The following is a 20,766-nucleotide window of genomic DNA, read 5'->3' as shown; positions in this document are numbered from 1 at the left end:
CTTCCTGCTCAGCCAAGCGGTGCCCGGCTCGGCCTGGCCTGCCTGCCAAGACGGTATTTTGCCTACAGTTATCTGCTCAGCCTCCGCAAAAACACATTCCAGTCTAGTGAAATAGGTAAACATATTCCAGCCTGCAGAGCAAAGGGCCAGGCCTTCCTGTCTCCTTACAAGTAATTTACTGCACCCGTTGCCATAGTAGCCCCATGGCCCCGCGCATTGCACCAAGACACGCATGCACCCACTAGCATTCAGTGATGTACGGCCTCTGCCCGAGAGACCTTTTACTTCAGATAATACATCCTCCAAACACAAGATACCAGATATGCTATAGGTGCAGGTCGTTCTGACATCCAAGACACCAGACTCCTCTACTAGTGCTAAAGTCAAGCCCCCAGCTCTCCCCAGTTGCACGTCAATACCACGTCATGCTCAGTTGCGCACGCATCCATGGTACTAAGCATGGGCGGAAAATCCGTTTCGCTCGCGGATTTTGCGGATTTTCGGGAAATTCGCAATCCGCGAGATTCGCGAATCTCCCGCAAAATCCGCAAATCCGCGAGCAGCGGATTTTGCTCGCACTGCTCGCACTGTTCGCGTGAGTTCGCGGCTTCCCAGTACAACTTCGCTCCCCGCGAATAAGTGCTAAATTGCAGAAATACGATCTTAGCAAAACTGAAACTACTTACCAGGTTTAAAAGTTCAGGCTCATCATTAGTAGCCATTTCCTGTAGTGCTTCCTGAGGGGCCCCTCCAGAGTTCAGTTGCCAGTTGCAACTATTATGTGACCCTGCTCTGAACCTCAGAATAGTTACACATATGCCACAAAGGTCCTGAATTACAGCTAAGGGAGACAAGCAGGAGCCAGGCTGGAAGTTAAAATCCATTAATCAGCCCCTAATTCATTATTGTCAGTTGGGGCAGGGCAGGTGTTGTAACTAATTTTGCAACAATGAAAGCAATTAGCAAGTGCAAAAGATCACTAATCAGGGCGCACTAAGGAAGCAGGTGCCAGCTAAAAAAATATTCTGTGACACATTAATCAGCCCCAAATTAATTCAGGTCACTTGAGGCAGGGAAGGTGTGCTTTGCTTTGCCGAAAATAATGTACACTGGACAACCAGAGGGTGTGGTGATGAAACAGAGGGTGGCATGGGTGGGCCAGAGGGTGGCATGAGTAGTCAGAGAGTGGCAGTGGTGACAGAGAGTGGCAGTGATGAAGAAGAGTGTCCCAAACAGGCTGGACACGTAGAAACAACCGGTTCGCGAAACTTGCGACCCGACAGGTAAGTTCGCAATTTGCGAAAGTGTACAAAACCCTCGCGAACTGGCAGAAACCCGCGCAAACACACAAAAAAAAAAAACCGCAAATTCGCGAGAATTCGCGGATTGCGAGTTCGCAAATCCGCAAAATTCGCGAACGCGAGATTTGCAAAATTCGCCCATGCTTACATGGTACCGGTTTCTGCTGACCCTGCAGAATTTCTCTATGCATCCACCCACCAATGACACTTCTGTGACGTTTCCAGCACACACCTCCGTGTACGCCTCTGTACACGCCTTCTTTTACGCCCATGTGTTCTTATCTTTCTCTTCTTCACTGGTTACGCCTACTGTATTCAATGCAACTGTACAGTTTTACTATATATAATGTGTGATGTTAATAAAATGTTGAATATCCCTTCCTGAACCTTAGTGGTGATGGAACCCGATGTCCAGTGTCTCGAGCCACTTAATTAAAGCCCGTATGACTCAGATACCACGGACTCTGCCTCTCATTTATTGAGCTATTCTTATGGTCATTTAATGTATAGAAAAATAGTCCCGGTAAATTTATTTACCACAAGAGGAACATGGAGTCACCTGGGGCCAGGTGGCAGTGTTCGGCAATCATACTATCCACAAGAGCCCCTGTGCTGGGCTCTGATCAAGTGCCCAGAAGAATGTCTGTGAGGGGCTCATTGAACGGCAGCAGGAGCTCCGAAGGGGCTGCTGCTGGTTGAAGCACCTCAGTCAGCATGTTGGTCCTGACTGCCACCGTAGGTAGCTCAAGGCCCAAGGCCTCAGCCGCCCTACACAACACCACAGTGTAGGAGGCTCCCTCCTCCTTAGCCACAGTAGGGGGAGAAAGCATACCAAGGTTTGGGGATGGATCCAGACCACTGGTCTCACCCAGTTTCTCTCTCCAGTCCGGCTCTTCAAGATGGTCTGCAAGAGTGTCAATAGACCACTCGCAGTAATCCTCCTCACCCTCTTCTGACGTTAGGAAATGTCAGAATAGAACAGTGGTACTAAAGTACGGGTCGGCACCAGTTTCGGCGTCGGTGGATGCTGGGCTAGCTCTGTGTCCAAGTCGAGGGGGAGGCCGGGGTCGACGGCGGCTGGGGACACAACCGGCGTTGGAGGGTGCGGAGGTGTTGTCAATGGAATCAACGCCAGAGGAGGTGTCGTAAGGTTGACAGGCGCCAATCCAGATCCAGGCCTGGATCCCTGCGGCTCCGGAGCCGCTGGCATCGAAGGCCTAGAACACTCAGATGAGTTGGCGGGCCCGAAGGCGCGCGGGCAGAGTCAGGCTGCCCAAATATGGAGAGGAGGACTTAGTAAAAGGTTCAAAGTTGGGCAGGGGTCACTCCGGCTCCCGGGAAGGGAGGGCAGCTCAGAGCCATCCCAACAGGCTCTGCGGGAGGAGTCGAAGGACAATGACCTTCTGCATCCCGTGTTGAGTCTGCCGATGGACGGGGAGGAGACGAAAGGGAACAGTGCTTCTTCACCTTATTGTGCTTCGACTTACCCAAAGTCGAAAACTTCGATGGGGAGTGAAGGTGGTGACTCCACTACCGGTCCCACAACCTCCCTCTCGACCGGGACCTCCAGTGTCACGGAGCGGACTGCCGGGTTTTGGGAAGCTTTCATGACCGCTCCTGCAAAGACTTCGGGTTCATGGTCAGACAGTCTGAGCATGACTTGAGGATGGGGTTATGCTCCAGACATCAGAGGCACACGAGATGTGGGTCCATAACCGAAATCAACTTGTGAAAGGTGTCACAAGGTTTGAAGCCAGTTTTCAATGCAACATCCCTCCGTGTACCAGGAGTTGAACGGCTAGGAAAAGAAGTTAAATAAAAGTCGAAAAAAACTGGTAAAAAAAATACTAATGGTACCATTCTCTCTGGATCTGCACTGGAAAAGAAAGAACTGACGTCAGTGCGCAGAAGCGGCATCTAAGTAGATACTGCGACTTCATCCCGGCGATCACGATGCAGACGACGAATGCAGAGTCGATCAACGCCACCTACCGAGGTGTAGGGGTACTGCTATGAAAAAATTTCTCCGGATCGATTCTGACACTTGGGGGTAATTGTAAGGTAAGGAATCTATAACTAATAGTTTCTTTCAGATTGATAAATTCTGAAGGTTTGTAACACATTTGTATTCAGTGTATGAACTGTAAACCAGTTTGGTGCTAATATATGGCAAATAGTGTAATATTACATTATTAAAAAAAATAGCATATGAATGAGCATCTGTTACACAGTGTTTTGTCCTTTGTGAGGCAAGGTGAGACTGTGGAGGGTCATTGCCATTTCCTGCAACTAGTCTTCTCTTGTGTTTCAGCAGGAAAGGAGGGTGTTTTCGTCATGTGACACAATGGCGAGCTGACAATTAAAGTACGATGTGACGACAATCTTACTGGGGCAACTCCGTTAAGAAATCGCATGTTGCAAATCCAGCCAGGCACTCCACCAATTTCTACAAAACAAAACCACTCCAGTAGCAATAGCAAAGTTTGAAACCAAGTGAGGGAAGCTTGTTATATAAATTCCTTAATATTTTAAAATGCAATATTGTAGAAACCTACCTTGATACTTGGCAGTAGCTTCTCCCGTGTTAAGGTCAAACCTGCTCTTGGATTAAGAGCTGATTCTTACGTGCAGTCTCATTGCCAATAAAACATTCCTTTTTTGATATGGCCAACGATGTAAAGGACTCGAGAAGCAAAATGTATCAGAGTTGATATAGAAGGGAAATCCTGGCAAGTATGCTTTACTGCACTAAATATGGGGTTAGGTCTGTCTGAGTGATCTGGGGGTGGGTGGCATCTGTTGGCCTCTTTCCTTAAAGCAAGAAACTGTTCCTAGAAAGCAGTTGACTTGCATAAAAAACAAACCCCCTGACGTAAGAGCAGCACCTTTAAGGCAAAGAAAGGGAGACTCCAACATGGATCCCCAGAGTGAGAGAATGTGGCGTAGCAGTCAGAGCAGCCGACCCTGGAGCTGGGGATCAGTGTTCGAGCCTCGGCTCAACATCTTGTGAATCTGGGCAAAATACTTAATCTTCAATGCAAAAATTTACTAATTTAGAAGTTTACATAAAAAAAAAGCAGTAGTGGGGGTGGTGGCAAGCAGTGTTGTCGAAGGGGTGAGGCACAGGGATATTAAGTGGGCAGGTAAATTAAGCTGAACAGAACACTTGAGCAGAAGCAGGTCAAAAAACAAAACAAAGTGCTCTCACAGCTCTCTAAGTAAACCGACGAGTAAGAGCACATGTAAAAGGGGCAATCCTCAAGAGAGGATGCAAAAGTCCAAAAATGAGACTCCTAAGGATATTCACTAGACAAAAGCCAGAATTTCCAAAGGACAGAACAAGGAACCAATTAAAAAGATGGCCGGTCCTCCAAGCCCATATTCTGAATGCAGCATGTCACGAAGAGACAGCCATGTGATATCTAAGGAGCTGGCACATAGGGGCAACTGTAGCTGCCAGCACAGACCCGGATGTGGTTCGTCAAACGACACCATGTGGAACACTTCCTTAGACCTCACTGAAATGAAAATACAGCTTCACAAATAACTCCATTTTCGAGGTGAACAAAGACGGACTCTAAATACAAGCGCATTTATCACATTAGCCGGTCTTCAGCTTTGTTACTAAGTGAGAATATCTGGTTTGCTTAAAAAAAGCGCACTTTCTATAACAAAGCCAATGAAGCCTGGGACTGTCTCAAGACAGTGCAAAGCGGGGCTAATCGGGTTTGCATTATAAGGACAAATATAAAAAAACACTAATTCCAAGTCTTTTAACAATTTAGATGATACATTTATTAAATCAGATGGCAGAAATAAAAATAAAACATATTATACAGTGGACAGTCACGCATTTTCAAACAGCGCTTTGGAAATCATTTCATAAACGGGAGAACGTATTTGCAACAAGTCTGTTTCAGGTGAGTTTCACTAAAACAAGTAGAGTTTGCTTATTTTATACAAATTGCACAAGTGTACGCCGCCATCAAGAATAAAACTTGAGGTACATGAATTTCTTTACTATATATACCCATTCCTATTAGCGCTCACAATAACATAACAATTTCCTCCCAATTTGTGTCCAGAGGGTGGTAAAGAAAATATCCTCATTGTGAGGTTAACTCTGAAGGCAAAAGGCAGAACCAAATGTTTTTGCCTCCAATGGGACTAACTTCCTCTTCAGACTTTGGCTTCAGCTGGACAAAATATACCACTGCAAACAGCACAGGTGGGTGAAAAAAGGTGAGGCCTGAAGAAAAGCAACCTTACTTGCCATGCCTCTAAATTAAGCACAGGAGTTTTGGGATAACAGCAACTTCACTCTAAAGTGGCAATCTAATTTCTTGGAAGTGGTTCGCAAATGGGATGTCACCCCAGATAAAAGCATACAATCACACCTTTGGTTACGGTGTGTTCCTAAAATTCAATAAAATAACACATCGGTCAAAAACAAATGCAAATAAACACTGGGGCTCTTATTAGAAATCTAGAGGAATCCTGAAGTCTATTCGTAACATAGGGTTTTTGCTTAGGGGATTAACTAATGGTGCTTGATCGGTATGCCTCTCTTCAGCCAGTCAACTTGTTGGACATATCAAACACTGGCACAGAGCTGCATGTCCCCAGAATTTACTGGTCTAGGGCACTGAAGCCAACAACCAGTAATTCTAACATTGGCAGAGAGCAGAATGTCCCCACAATTTACTGGTCTGTAGCATTCTAGCAGATGGCACAGTGGACAACAACCACATAGGCTTTTTCTAAACAATTTCAACGACAATATAAAGCCACTTGTAAATAAGAGTTAAATGTGCAAAGAAGCATTTGAAAGATGTGAAGAGATTGCAAACAGCACCTCAAGGAAAGAAGACATTCCAAATCAAAGATGTCAGTTGCACTTTCTACAAAACTCAAGGGGACATTGACTGTGTAGCATGTTTCTGTTTGTGGATCCATTTTCCATTCACTGGCTTGAGGCATCTGACTTTAGAATTGTGCCACAAAGGTAAACGCACAAGCAACAAACAAATGAGGTGTCTTCTTGTTTCTAGGAGGTACCTTTCCAGAAGCTACTTAAAGAAGGTGAGGGTGTCAGTGTTTCCTGCTCGTCAGTGACTAGCAGGTGAATGGTGTGAGGCGAACTCACATATGGTTACCAACTAACTAAACCTAATCCCGTTCACAAAACGGCCCTCACTGACTCGTAAAAAGAACATTCTGCTAAGGAGGAAAGACCCATTAAAGACGTCAAAATCCTTTCACCAAAAACATGAGCCTTCAGTTCTGCCTGACCAGCAGGCATCATTGCTCTCATTCCGGTGTGCTTCTCTTCAATTAGGTCCTTCACCAACTAGAGAGCAGAAGCTGTCAGTGGAAGAGGACTTCTCTTTCTACTATCCAGATGATGCCAGAACATTGAAAGACAGCAAGGAATTCTAAATCCTATTCATCATTATAGAGTTGCGTATGTGATCTACTTTCCATTGACCATTGGTCCGCAAGTCAATCTATGCAACCACCGCGGAGATATCAAAGTTGTTCTAGGAATTTTACTAAGGAAAAATCGGACTAGTGCCATCTTCCCAGAACACTTATTCTAGCCCAGTGTACAAGTTATATGTTATGTTTTTATCTAGCAACTGCTATACTGTCTTCTAAATTAGGTCAATGAGAGTTGATGCAATCCAAGTCTTTTTGTTTAGAAAGAAAAAGATAAATCTTTCTTTTTAATAACTGCGCTGTTCTGGCATTGTTCTTCCTTATTTTCATCATAGAAAAAGCCTTTAAAGGGAGTAGAAATCCCCACATTCGTCAAAGACACATTAACTTTACCCTTGCCACGGTCTATAGGAAACAACATTTCCACATCTAACACAATGAATGCCTCTCACGCTCAATGGCCACTAGCACAATTTCATCTCTTCAGCAAAGACCAACATGGCATCTGTGATGGGATTGCTCTAATTCTACATTGAGTGAAGGCTCCTGCATATTTAATCCTAGTTTAAGGTTGCTTCTCAGCAAGTCCTTTCATGCTTCTTGAAACAATGTGGAATCTGTTAGTAGAGATGTGAATGATGGCTTGTCATCCCTTCCCATCGGATATCACCAAAAATATAAATGTTTTTACTTTTCATTCATATAAAGGCTGGAAAACCTCACTTTTAAGACATTCGACAATCTGAAAGAAATATTGTCTGCTTAAAACCTCACTAATTCTTTCCTTTCTCAGCAGGTCTGCAATAATACCTAAACCTTTGACCAGCTGCACAATAAATTGCATCAATCTACAAGAGGGTGAAGAATCAAATGGGAAGAAATGAGAAGACATTAAAAAACCTGAAGCCAGCACTCTGAGTACATCGCTTCTTGCAGGTCCAAAACAGGGTTTACCTCAAGCTTTGCATAAGACATAAGTGACTTTCATGCAAGAAGTCGTAATAACTTATCAGTCTGGATTCCGTATGGTCACGGCATGAAATTCTCAAAAATGCAATAGATGTTGTTGTGACATATATCCACTCATGCAGTCAAATTCAGGAATTTAACAACTCTGTAATGTCACTAGTCAGTTCACATCCTTCCATTGACAAGATTTGATTTCAATGTAAATGACTGCTTGCATTGTCAAATCTCAATGGTAGGCACCATTACATGTTAAAAAATGTCTGTTAATGGTTTATCAGCAACACGCCAGCCTGTAGGGCTTCAGGATAGGCTGGTGGTCACAGGGACAAATATCTCTTCAGCATGCACTAGCGACTAAAGATTAGGAAGCTTTTATTAAAATTACTGAAAATGTATGCTCTTTTGACAGTTGGGAGGGAAAGATAAATCTCGAATATTGTGTGCTCTACCCACCTTGAAGCCGTTTTTAGAGTGAAAAAAGTGCAAAGATTTGAAAAACGCAAAAATACAATTTAAAGCAGGCAACCAAAGTTGTGCTAATTGAAACATCTCAACTGATGTAGCAAATATGAATACTCATCAGTCTTTGTGTGCTGTTGACAGTAGCGCTCTGTAACAGCACAGACTTCTTAGTTCTTTATCACTCAGTGCAGAAACAAAAGATCACTTATAATTCTGTTCGAACACTAGCGTGTTCTTAACATTACTGACCCGGGAAGTCCCCATTGTAGCGAGAAGGTGATCTTCTCATTACCTAGGCATCAGCAGCTCTGATCGATCACAAACAAGGAGATAAATAGCCTCTATCAACAGGGTTGAATGTAGTTCGGTGCATTTTACTAGCAGTTCATTTTATTTCCCATGGACTGCTGCTGCTTAACAACTTGGGTGCTCATGACGGCTCCAGGCCGTCATGAGTCACAGTAGGCATGTGCTCATGACAGCCAGGAGCCGTCAGAACGTTGCCGCTCCGCCCACGCGGTATTAATTCCCTGCCTGTGTGAAGGAATTAATCAGTGGGCGGAGTTCGGACGGCTCACGCCGTCATGAGCACACACCCACCATGATTTATGACGGCCGGGAGCAGTCTGAGTATGGGAGAGCCACGCCCAGCCTCGCACCGCGGTGGAATTCGCCCCGCAGCGAAGGGGTTAACACGAAGTGTCATTCTTATGCCTCTTTTCTTATTTTCTGCACAATGACAAAGACATAGACGGGCCTAGCTGGTAAGAGGCTCTGAAAAAAGAGGACACATTTTTTATTGTCTCAATTTACAGTTTTTGGCATAAACTCAGGACCACAGGAAAGTTGAATGAAGAAGCCACATGCCCCTCTATATAAAGCAGGACACATTTGAGATTCTGCAGAAAAAGTACATGAATTCTGTCTTGGTTTGATTGCCTTCGATTTACAACTGATGTTACTTTTCAATGACAACAGTATTGATGTGGCCATCTACAGTATTTCTGTTAGCAAGTCTGCTTGAGTGAAAGGTAGGAAACAAGACATTCCTTCGGTATATAATATTTGTAAACATATGTGGAGCATAATACTCATCTATACATTTCAAATTATTCACAATAATATTATTTTACTTTGCCACATGGAAAACACATGATGTACATGCATCAGTTCTGTGACATGGGACCAGGGACCATTGACACCTTTATGCATTGCCAGATAGATATTGGTGGTTTTATATTGGCGTCCACACCCACGTGTTGCACCGTAACACACTGTAGTACAAGCCTATTTTCAGTGTCCTCAGCTCAAGTATTTGTCTCTTTCCTGTGCCACCTGCCACTCTTTCTATGCCTCAATCCGAAGAGTTTTCTCCTTTACACACAAACTTCAGACTTCCTTTCTATTCTATAATCTCAGGCCTGAAATATGTCTTGTCTCCAAGTTCTTGGCCCCTCCGTATACATCCATATATGCCATCAAACAGTTTCTTAGTGCTGCCACCAAACCATCGGACTTTACTCCTTTTAACATACTCAGTCTGATTATCTCATTTCTAACACAGTTCTGGGACCCACATTTCAAGCCTGTAACCATGTGCAACGTTTTATTCGGCTCCGATATCGAAATACCAACAAAAGAAAAAATCACATTATGCCATTAGTCCCTGTATGCATGTCAGTTATCGGTCTTCAGTTCTGTGTGGCATGATATCCAATTTACAGCTCCTTTCTATGACCCTATTCTGGAGTTCCTGCTTCAGGCTTGCTACTCTTCACCACCTCCGACAAAGGTTACTTTGGTCTCGCAAACTAGTTTTCCCTCCTTCTGATGCTACATTGAACATTTAACTTGAATTTAGAAATTGATAAAGAAATTGGCAGTTACTCTGAAAAACAAATCCGATCCAGAATAAAACCAACTGAAATACACCACATGATCCCTTGTAGTTGGGAAGAAATGTCAGAATTACTCATAAGGGTGATATGCAGGTTTGCTTTAAAACACGTTCACGAGTCAGTTAGAGGGGCAACAAAGTACTCATCGGCCATGCATATCTAAACCCATGAAATTAGGAGGTAAGCTTAGATATGGTGGCGCAATTATACGATTTACGGAAATGTCACGTGGTACTCTTAATAAAACATGGCTGCCACAGCGAACTATCCGTTATAAGAAGCAGAAAGGAAACATTAATGCTATAAGGCCAAACCTTTTCTGAGTGGAATTAGGTGGAAATAATGGTTAAAGGAGGGAGGAGGGGCTGAAAGGGGCAGGACAGGATTACCTTAGGTATCTGTGAAATAAGCATGACCTGCTAGCCAGTACTAAGCATTGTGGGGCTGAAAACCTATCAGGCATATGGTATTTGAAGGCAGGCATTCTCCACTTTATTTGCTGTGCTTCATATTAAACATATAGGAAAAACAACCAGTGACATGGAAGAGATGTTCCAAATTAGGAGATCATTTTTCTTCTGGTCAAAATAGATTCATGAATCCTTTTGCACCTCTATGATGCAATTGGATCTGCGTAACGGAAAAGGATACAAGCCAACATAAAAGAGCAGCAAGAGTTATTGGGGTCTTTTGTTTTTAGGTAAAACGTCTATAGAACCACCACTTCCTCACAGACAACCTGCTGTAGTTTGCTGGGACATGGAAAGATCAAACACATTGTGCATAGAACATAAGCATCCAACAAGAAAGTGCCAAGGATGATGAATAACTGTTTTAGGGAATGATGCGTTTTTGGGAGGCTGACACTAAATCCGAAGCTTGGCAAGTCAACAAACCAAGTGGCAACTAGGAAAAGGCAACAAGGACCAGGACAAGTGAGGAAATATTGCCTAGGACTCTTCCACCATCTGAAGCAAAGAGTTGATGGCTGCGTCTTTGTTGCCATTTTGGGCTTCCAGCACAGAGCGAACAACTTCCTTGTCCATGGTTGGGAACATATCCTGAATCGCCTTCAGGTCCTCATCAGTCATTCTATGCTGAGGATTGACAGCTGGGGGAGGCACAGCCACTGGCACCATTCCAGAATTATAGACTGTCGGCATTCCTGAAGAAAGAAGAGGAACAGTGCATCACGAGAGGTAACATAATAGAAGAAAGAGTTACATCATGGCGAAATCTAGTTCTTTCCTTTTTTGAGAAGGCATAGGCAAGCTTTGCTTATATTTAAACATTTTATATTTTAACATTAAGATTTAAACATTTTATATGGTATTTTCTGACAAATAACACTCTTCAATGGTGTGAGTCTGAACGACAAATTACACGTATTGTGAGTGCATCCTTCTTAACACTGCACTAGGGCACTTATACATCAAAAAAATAATGTTGCGTCCTGTGTGATTGTTTTCATTAAAAGTTTATTTTAAAGCGTGAATATTTTATCTATAAAAATGTGTGCCAGGTTCAAGCACGTAGGCAACCACCGTCTATGAACGTCAAAAAAGATTTTATGACGGAAAAGTTCTGGATTATTTTAGTTTCACAGTAAACTATACAGTTTTCACTATTCAACTGCTAATCATTAAGAGAAAAGAGAAACTACAATGGGAGCACTTACACCACCAGATTTACAGTTCTGAAGGCCTGGTAACTGGCACCCAGTAAAACTGTAACACAATCTGATAATAGTGCCAACACAAAAGAACACAATAATAAAAACAACAGCACAATAATAATGACTATAACACGGGAAACACCAAAAACGGCGTTGTCTCTAAATGACTGGATAATAGGTGTTAATACTCAAATCAATGGAAGTCATATTATCTATCCTGGAAGGGTGGTAGTCTGAACTGCTCTGTTGGGACACACGCATGACCTGCACATCTTTGTGGCAGCTTAGCCCACCAAGCTGTAACGTACGCCTGGCAGACCACTATGAAGTTCTAAGATTATTACACCAGAGATTACACCTGCAGTGCATTTGTTTTCCCATAATAAATTTCTCAAGATTATGTAGCCCACGGACTCATGGTTAGAATGTTTTGGAGAAAAAAAATCTCTATAGCTCTGGCCTTCGGAAATTAGGTAAAGATCAATCTTCAACTCTTGTAACCTGAAAAAGAAGACTCAATTTAATATACTATAGCAATGCCGACGACATATCTAAAAGCTTAAGCATTATCCAAAATGAAGGTTAAACTACTGGCAGAGACACTGACGATGGCGCATTGGAAAGGGTGTAAAGTATATAGTGATAGCCAATGTGATATTTGGCTAATATTAAGTTGACAGGAAGAGTACAACATACTTGTGGGTTCAGGAGGGCAAGAGCCAAGCGCGTTAGATACCGTATAAATAATGTATGAGAATATGACATTCCGGTGGTGCAGCTTTCTACATGCAGGTCTTTTAATTTCCTTCTGGGTGGGGCAATGCAAAAACCCAGGTGATAGAATCAATTCTCATTGAGAAAAATGGTACTCCAATATCATTTTTGTTGCTTCAGACAGCTACTTATCATAAGTCCAGTAGTAAGAGCAATGTTCCTAAAATTAATATGATCACACATCGACACAAAGCTACTGCGGAGTTTAGAAACTACACAACTGGGGGTCCTTGAACTTGGGGAGGAAGGCTTCAAACTTAATAAGGGGTGCAAAGATATCTGTTGTTGGAAAGTGAAATGTAAGACAAAGTGACTGAAAAGACAACTTTTCATCTGCTAAATGAATATCAGACTTCACATATAGGGTATTTAGCCCATATGCCTTTAAACAATGTAAACTAACAAGCGAGCTGTGACAAAGACCACTTAGTAGAAACACGGCAGCGTTTTTAATCCGCTACACCTTCTTTATTAAAAATCGGCAACATGAGCTTCTAGAGTGTCCTGCAATTGTTTTTTCAATAACTTAAAACTGTGATGTAATTTGGCGCAGGCACTTTTTGGGAACAGTGAGCGAGACGAAAACAACCACAGCATCGCTCACTAGATAAATGAATACATAAATAACATTTCTTACTATTTTGTTTTCTTTTTTAGGGGTACCCCCAAACCCTTCATTCTTTTAATCTTTTGGGTGTAACCCCCACTTTTGAATCTACTAATCTCCCTTTATTCTACTAGCACCTGAATGGAGCACAGGGACTACAAGAGCACTTTTTACTTTCTATAGTCATGCATGGACTAAGGTCATGGGCAAGAAGATTCCTATCTGGCTCGGTTTATTTACCAAGTAGGTGGTGTTAGAACTGGGGTTTTTGGTTGGCAGAGGTATGTATCTTGTCCGAGCAGGAACTAGCACTCTAGTCAGGGTAAGCTAGATACACACTAAATTATAACCTATGCTCGCCATCTGGTAGATTGCCAGAGAGCAGTCAGGCTTATCTACAGAGGAAATTTTTAAAGTATTTGTGCAACAAAAACACACACACACACACACAAGCAAACACATGCAGACACAAAAGTAAACACACATAAGCAAACACACACACAAACACACGCACCCACACACACACACACACACACACACACACACAAATACTCAGGGTTAGAACAATAGAATATAGTCTTATGGGTAATACAGGACCAAAACGACAAAAATCTAATAAGTAGAACCGGAGTTTAAGAATTTTTAAAGATGAAATCAAATTATAATGCTTAGAGTCATAATTGGGAACCGGGGACATCTGGTCGTACTTAACAGGGGTAAATCCAAAGATGAGGCCGACTGCAAAGGAAGGCAGGCCAGCTACAGGACTCGCACACATCCCACTGAAAAAGTACCTTGGATGGAGGAAGCGTAAACATCGGAGACTCAATGCGAAGAGTCGCTGCGCCATTGAAACAGTGAATGGAGCCAATGTGCCTGTTACGATCCGCGCAGTAGATGAAGGCTTCATCGACTTTGCCGGCGATGGTCGATCTCGGTTAGTCAGTCTTATTAGAGCCGTGCAGTCCATTGAAGCAATGTCGTCTAGCAGCAACTGCGTCGGTTCTGATCGGTGCAAAGACATTGTTGCGTCACTTTTGATGGGCCAGCACATAAAATCACCTTGTAAGAGTCCAGGTCTGGATTGGCACCACTTGGCAGGGCTCACAGATGGAGGAGTCCAGGTGCTGTTCATGTAAGTCTTTGATGGCCCAGAGACTTCAGAAAAGGAAGCAAGCCAGCAAGCCCTTGGAGTCACTCTGGGTTCAAGTGAGATGGGTCCAGTCCTTGTCATCAGCAAGGCAGAGATCAATAGGCCAGCACAGTAAAGCAGAAAAGAAGTTCTTCCAGAACAGCAGTCAAGAAATGTGTCAATGAGTGAAGCACAGAAGTCTATACTCCTGGCAGAGTACTTCACAGGTCCAGTAGTATAGTGCCTTGGTAGGGTCAAAGGCCCTACCAAGGAAGTGGGGGTAACTTTAAAGCAGGCCCTTGAAGTGCAAAGATTCCCTTTCATCTCAGCCCTGGCTCCAGACTATCAGTAGGGGCTAATCAGCACTTCGTGTGGGAAATGGGACATAGAGGGGAAATGTGTCTGCTCCCCTCTGTTTTGCTGCCCAGGAAGAGCTATCCAAATGCAGATAAATGCCTCATGAGTCCTCTGTCAGACCTGCACTTCCTGTGTTTGTGGCTGTCTAGAGGGAATGCAAAGTGCGCAGATTTCACCCACCCCAAACGTGTATTGGAAACAAGTTGAAAGCACACAGAGCAGTAAGAGCAGAGAAATACCCAAATTCTAAAAGTGGCAATTCTAAAATAGTAATGTAAAATCCAGCTTTACTAGTAATGATGATTTGTCAGTACCATTACAAACATACAACATAATGTACCTACTCCTTTGTAATCCAGAATTACAGATTAAAAGTGTATTAATGAATTTCAAATGCTAATCCACGAGTAGAGTAGGCCTCTCAGTAGTGAAAAATTAATTTAGCTGTTTGCCACTACCAGGACATGCAAAGCGTAAAAGTACATGTCCTACTGCCTTTTACTTACACAGCACCTTGCCCTTGGAGCTAACTAGGGTCTACCTTGGGGGTGACCTATGTGCAACAAAAGAGTGTTTAAGGCTTGTTCAGTACTTTTAAATGCCAAGTCGAAGAGGCAGTAAACCGCAGACTCAGGTACTGCAACAACAGAGCTGAGACAAGTTTGAAAGGCTACTTGTGCGGGTGCAAAAACAACAGTTGATGGACAGAATGCTGAACAATTTCATACATTCACCCCAGTACAGAGATCTGGGCCTAAATCCATAGTTTTTTTGCACTCCACACCACCCCAGTTCAGGCATGACCATATGCAAATCAGCCGTGACCCTGTGCCTCATGGGAACAGTCCAGTCTGAACTGCCAAGCCATGTCTTCCCTGGACCGGAATCAAGCATCCCAGGACCGGCCTCCGGCCATCAGCCGTCATCAGCCAGGACAGCTTGACTCCAGTGGTGTGGAGAGCACCGGACTCATGTCTGAGCATACCCGTCCCACTCGGGGTGACAAATGCAAAAACAACAGTTGATGGACAGAATGCAGAACAATGTCATACATTCACCCCAGTACAGAGATATGGGCCTTAATCCATCTTTTTTTGCACTCCACACCACCACAGTTCAGACATGACCATATACATATCAGCCTTGACCCTGTGCATCATGGGAACAGTCCAGCCCAAACTGCCCAAAATAACAATGGATTAAACCCAGATCTGTGACTGGGGGTGAATGTTTTGCCATTGTGCAACATTCCGTCCATCATCTTGTGTGTTTCGCTGTTCACCCTATGTGGGAAGGGAATGCCCAGACGTGGGTCCCTTGCTCACTAAGCCACTGGAGTCAAGCTATCCTGGCTGAAGACGGCTGATAGCCAGAAACTGGTCCTAGGATGCTTGATTCCAGTCCAGGAAAGACATGGCTTGGCAGTTCAGGCTGGACTGTTTCCATGAGGCACAGGGTCAAGACTGATTTGCATATGGCCATGTCTGAACTGGGGTGGCTTGGTGATCAAAATAACGATGGATTAAACCCAGATCTGTGACTGGGGTTGAATGGTTTGCCATTGTGCAACATTCTGTCCATCATCTTGTGTGTTTTACTTGTGTGGGTGGCACAATCAGTGCTACAGGCCCACCAGTGGCCTTTAGGTTACAGACCCTGGTGATATGGCATATCACTTTACAAGGGACTTGCAAGCAAGCTAAATAGGTACATTGTGTATACACCCATGTTGCCATGTTTAGGGGAGAAGTACATGCACTTTAGCACTGGTCAGCAGTGGTAAAGTGCTTAGTCAACAAAAAGAAGGTAAGAGAAACAGGAGGATGAAGGCAAAATGTTTGGGGTGACCCTTCCGGGATGGCCATTATCTAACAGGTCATACTCAGTGCAGTCTTTAAATGGAACTGAGATGTTTTCAGTAATGTCATGTGTGGGATCCTAAGCTGCCAGTCTGGTGTCTTGAAAGCGGGTTATGGCTGAGGAGCCAATTTTAACCAGCAACATTTCGAGACGTCTGAGGTCTCGAACTGAAACCATAATTTCTAATCAACTGAGGGTGTCTAGTGCTAAGGCCATTAGAAGGGTGACCCTGTGAAATCAGTTCGCAGAGTGGGGAGGATGAGATGGTTGGTAAGGAATCTGCAGCTAGATTGACTCTCTTCCATATAAGGCATCACCCAAGGTAAGTAACTTGTTCAACTATGACTTCTAGCTGCAGAATACTTATTTTAGAATAGACACTCAAGCATTACAGCCCCCGCAACCTCCCACCGGTGGGTATGTGATACAGATTACACTAAAAAGTCCTGCAGGACTGAACAAGTAAAGTGCCCATCAGGATGGATCTTAATATCCAGAGAGTAATGTTTGGTCAACATGTGCAAAGACACCCACGTTGCTGCCAGACAGATGTCCAGGGCAGAGACTCCGTGAGCCAAAGCAGCAATCGCAGCCTTGGCTCTGGTGGAATGAGTGCGCAAGTCCTCAGGGGGTTGCTTTTTGGCCAATGTGCATCTGATTTCTATGAAGAGCACTATTCATGGTGAGATGGTTTGTTTCTGCACAGCCTTTCCCCTCTTTTCCCCGATATACCAAACTAACAGTTGATCCTCCACCCAGACAGAACACTTAAAAAGATCAAGGTAGAATTAAAACGCTTTTTCTGGGGCCAGATGGTGGAGTCTCCATTCCTTGGATGGGTGAGGCGAAGCAAAGAAGGTAGGCAAGGTGATGTTCTGACATACATGAAAAGGTGTTATAAAAGACAAGGGAAACCCAAATACAATTGGTCAGGGACCTTGGGTACTACTTGTTTAGACTGTACCTCCGGCTCTCTGCACTTTTCTTACTCGGCCCGGACTTCTAATCGGTCTTCGCTTGAAACAAAACTCCTCCAAGTCACTCTGACATGGACCTAGTTATTACAGGCAAAATGTACACATTACTGCTAATATCGCCTGAGGCTTGAGCCGGGCGGTCATTCTTTCTCTCTTGCTATCTTTTTAAAATACATTTGTTCATTGCTTTTTACTTGCCCTTTGTGTCCTCTCCCCCCTGCACCAGCGCGCTGAATTAGCGCGACGCTGTGGTGTTTCGGCCGATTTTCGGGCAGAAACATTATTTTAAAACTCTGACCTTCTAAATTGACTGGGTGCACTCTTCCTGCAGAGCGCTGCCTCCCCCAGACACTACAGCCGATTTCAGGGCTGTTTTTACCTGCTGGCAAGGGTAGAAGTATTGCGGCGGCCATCTTAGGTAGGGCGAGCCTTCCTTAGGGGCGAGAGTCACCGCTATAAAGAGGAAAGAAGGACTTTGGCTTACCATTACTGCTAATATCGCCTGAGGCTTGAGCCGGGCGGTCATTCTTTCTCTCTTGCTATCTTTTTAAAATACATTTGTTCATTGCTTTTTACTTGCCCTTTGTGTCCTCTCCCCCCTGCACCAGCGCGCTGAATTAGCGCGACGCTGTGGTGTTTCGGCCGATTTTCGGGCAGAAACATTATTTTAAAACTCTGACCTTCTAAATTGACTGGGTGCACTCTTCCTGCAGAGCGCTGCCTCCCCCAGACACTACAGCCGATTTCAGGGCTGTTTTTACCTGCTGGCAAGGGTAGAAGTATTGCGGCGGCCATCTTAGGTAGGGCGAGCCTTCCTTAGGGGCGAGAGTCACCGCTATAAAGAGGAAAGAAGGACTTTGGCTTACCATTACTGCTAATATCGCCTGAGGCTTGAGCCGGGCGGTCATTCTTTCTCTCTTGCTATCTTTTTAAAATACATTTGTTCATTGCTTTTTACTTGCCCTTTGTGTCCTCTCCCCCCTGCACCAGCGCGCTGAATTAGCGCGACGCTGTGGTGTTTCGGCCGATTTTCGGGCAGAAACATTATTTTAAAACTCTGACCTTCTAAATTGACTGGGTGCACTCTTCCTGCAGAGCGCTGCCTCCCCCAGACACTACAGCCGATTTCAGGGCTGTTTTTACCTGCTGGCAAGGGTAGAAGTATTGCGGCGGCCATCTTAGGTAGGGCGAGCCTTCCTTAGGGGCGAGAGTCACCGCTATAAAAATAGACAGCCATGACTTCGCGCAGCGGACGCGATCAGCGGACGCGCCGGACTCGCGCCGGAGTCAAGCCAGAGTCCTGCCCGTCTGCGCCCGTCCGCGCACGGGCCGGGCAAAGGGCTAAGGACTCTGCTGGGATCAGTAAAGACACTTACAGCAGGCAACAACTATTAACCCTACAACCAGACCACGACTGTGACTACCACAACCTAGACCCTTCGGACTGGATAGGTCCGGTGAGCTGCCATAAATGCCATGTCGCATTTTCATGGTCTCAGGTATCCGCCCTTACAACACATACCCCCCCCACCCATTCCTTAAAAGCGGGCTTAATAAACGCTAGATCTTTACCAAGACACGCCCAGCACATATATGACCTCCTCATAGACGACAACCTAGATTGTCTTTTTATTACAGAGACTTGGCTCAAACCCTGGTGCACTCCTGATCTGGTACATGCCCTACCTTTAGGGTATGGTATCCAGAGGGTTGACAGAGGCAACGAGCAACGGGGAGGGGGAGTGGCTATCATACACAGAGATATCTTTGGGTGTGTCATGACGGAACTCCATGATTTAAAAGGGGCGGAAGGGATGGCCTTTAGTATTAAAATTCATGACAACTTCTCTTTCTCTGGGGCATTAATTTATCGCCCTCCCGGTACTAGCACTGACTTTTTAGGAAGTGTGGGAGAAGCGCTAAGCCCACTGATACTCAGATATTCAAACTTCACCTTGTTGGGGGATGTGAATATTCATCTTGAGTCTATAATTGAGGCACCTACTGCCTCCTTCAGAGAAACCTTGGAAGTATTGGGTCTTAAAATACGTGATACTCCAGCCACTCACGAGGCGGGACACACGATTGATTGTATTGCTACCAACTTAGACACTTTAACAATAGACCAGCTGAAACCCCAAATATGGACTGATCATGTATTAATGCCTTTTTCGATTACACCAGAGACTAATGCCAACAAAAAGAATACTTGCAAAAGCAACCAGGCCAGACACGAGGATTGGAAGGCCACCATGAAGCATCCAGAATTAATACCAATAGCCAGAGAGTGTAGAACTAAGTTACCCGGACCCCCAAACCTAAATACCTTTAGGGAATGGATGACAGAACTAAAAAATATGACCGGACAGGGAAGACGCAAGCTCAAACCCGGGAATAAGAAGAGATCTGCCCCTTGGTTTGACCTAGAGCTCAAAAATAAACAGGGGGAACTAAGACGGGCTGAACGTAGATGGCGTAAGAACTACCTCAGCACAGAACGCAGCAAATACAAAAAGACCAAGAAAGCGTATCATGCCTTAATCAAACAGGCAAAAACAAAGTATTTCACGTCAGCCATAGCAACAGCCAATTGTAAACAGAAGGCGATTTTTAATATTGTAAAAGATTTTAGTAAACCCAAATGTCTAACACAGGACATCCCCCCCTCTCAAATGCTTTGCAACTCCATCGCAGACTTTTTTGAGGAAAAGGTTAAGGGTCTGACGAAAGACTTTGAGGCTCCCAGCTTTGATCAAATATGTGAGGACGAAACTACTAGGCAGGAAGTCACCCAGCTTACAGCTTTCCGCACAATCAGCCTGGAAGAGACAAAAAAGGCCATCCTGGCAACCAAATCAGGATCACCATTTGATCCATGTCCTATAGCACTCCTACATCTTATTGCGGATATTGTCAACCCGGACATAAATGTTATCGTTAACAACTCTCTGTCCACCGCCTATGTCCCCCCCGAGTGGAAACTGGCAGCTGTAAAACCCTTACAAAAAAAACAACTTCCTGACCCCTCCACACTATCCAATCTACGTCCGATTTCATTACTTCCAGCTCTGTGTAAAATCACTGAGTCCACAGTTAACAAACAGCTGACACTTTTCTTGGAAAATAATGAAGTATGGCACCCCAATCAGGCTGGCTTCAGAACTCAGCATTCCACCGAATCGGCTCTCCTGTTCACTACGGAAACTATCCGCTCAGCTCTAGACCAAGGCAAGAAGGCCGTCCTGATACTATTAGATCTGTCGGCGGCCTTCGACACGGTCTCACATGCCATCTTAATAGACCGGCTAATAACAT

General features: G+C 44.4%; 1 protein-coding gene across 3 annotated transcripts in view; it reads right to left on the bottom strand.

Moving 5' to 3' along the window:
* Window positions 1–5,072: 5,072 nt before the first annotated feature.
* Window positions 5,073–20,766, bottom strand: part of TOLLIP (toll interacting protein) — a 343,606-nt gene continuing 327,912 nt past the window's right edge. For 2 of the 3 annotated variants that reach the window (XM_086957730.1, XM_086957731.1), the window contains exon 6: window positions 5,073–11,234. In XM_086957730.1, the coding sequence (XP_086813856.1) occupies window positions 11,020–11,234 (215 nt within the window). In that variant the 3' untranslated portion in view covers window positions 5,073–11,019. The remainder of the gene's footprint in view (window positions 11,235–20,766) is intronic. The other variant, XR_015308513.1, reaches the window with a different exon arrangement.

This window comes from Lissotriton vulgaris, chromosome 2_1, assembly GCF_964263255.1.
Source record: "Lissotriton vulgaris chromosome 2_1, aLisVul1.2, whole genome shotgun sequence".
Classification (NCBI taxonomy): domain Eukaryota; kingdom Metazoa; phylum Chordata; class Amphibia; order Caudata; family Salamandridae; genus Lissotriton; species Lissotriton vulgaris.
This window is presented reverse-complemented; position numbering and strand designations above follow the sequence as displayed.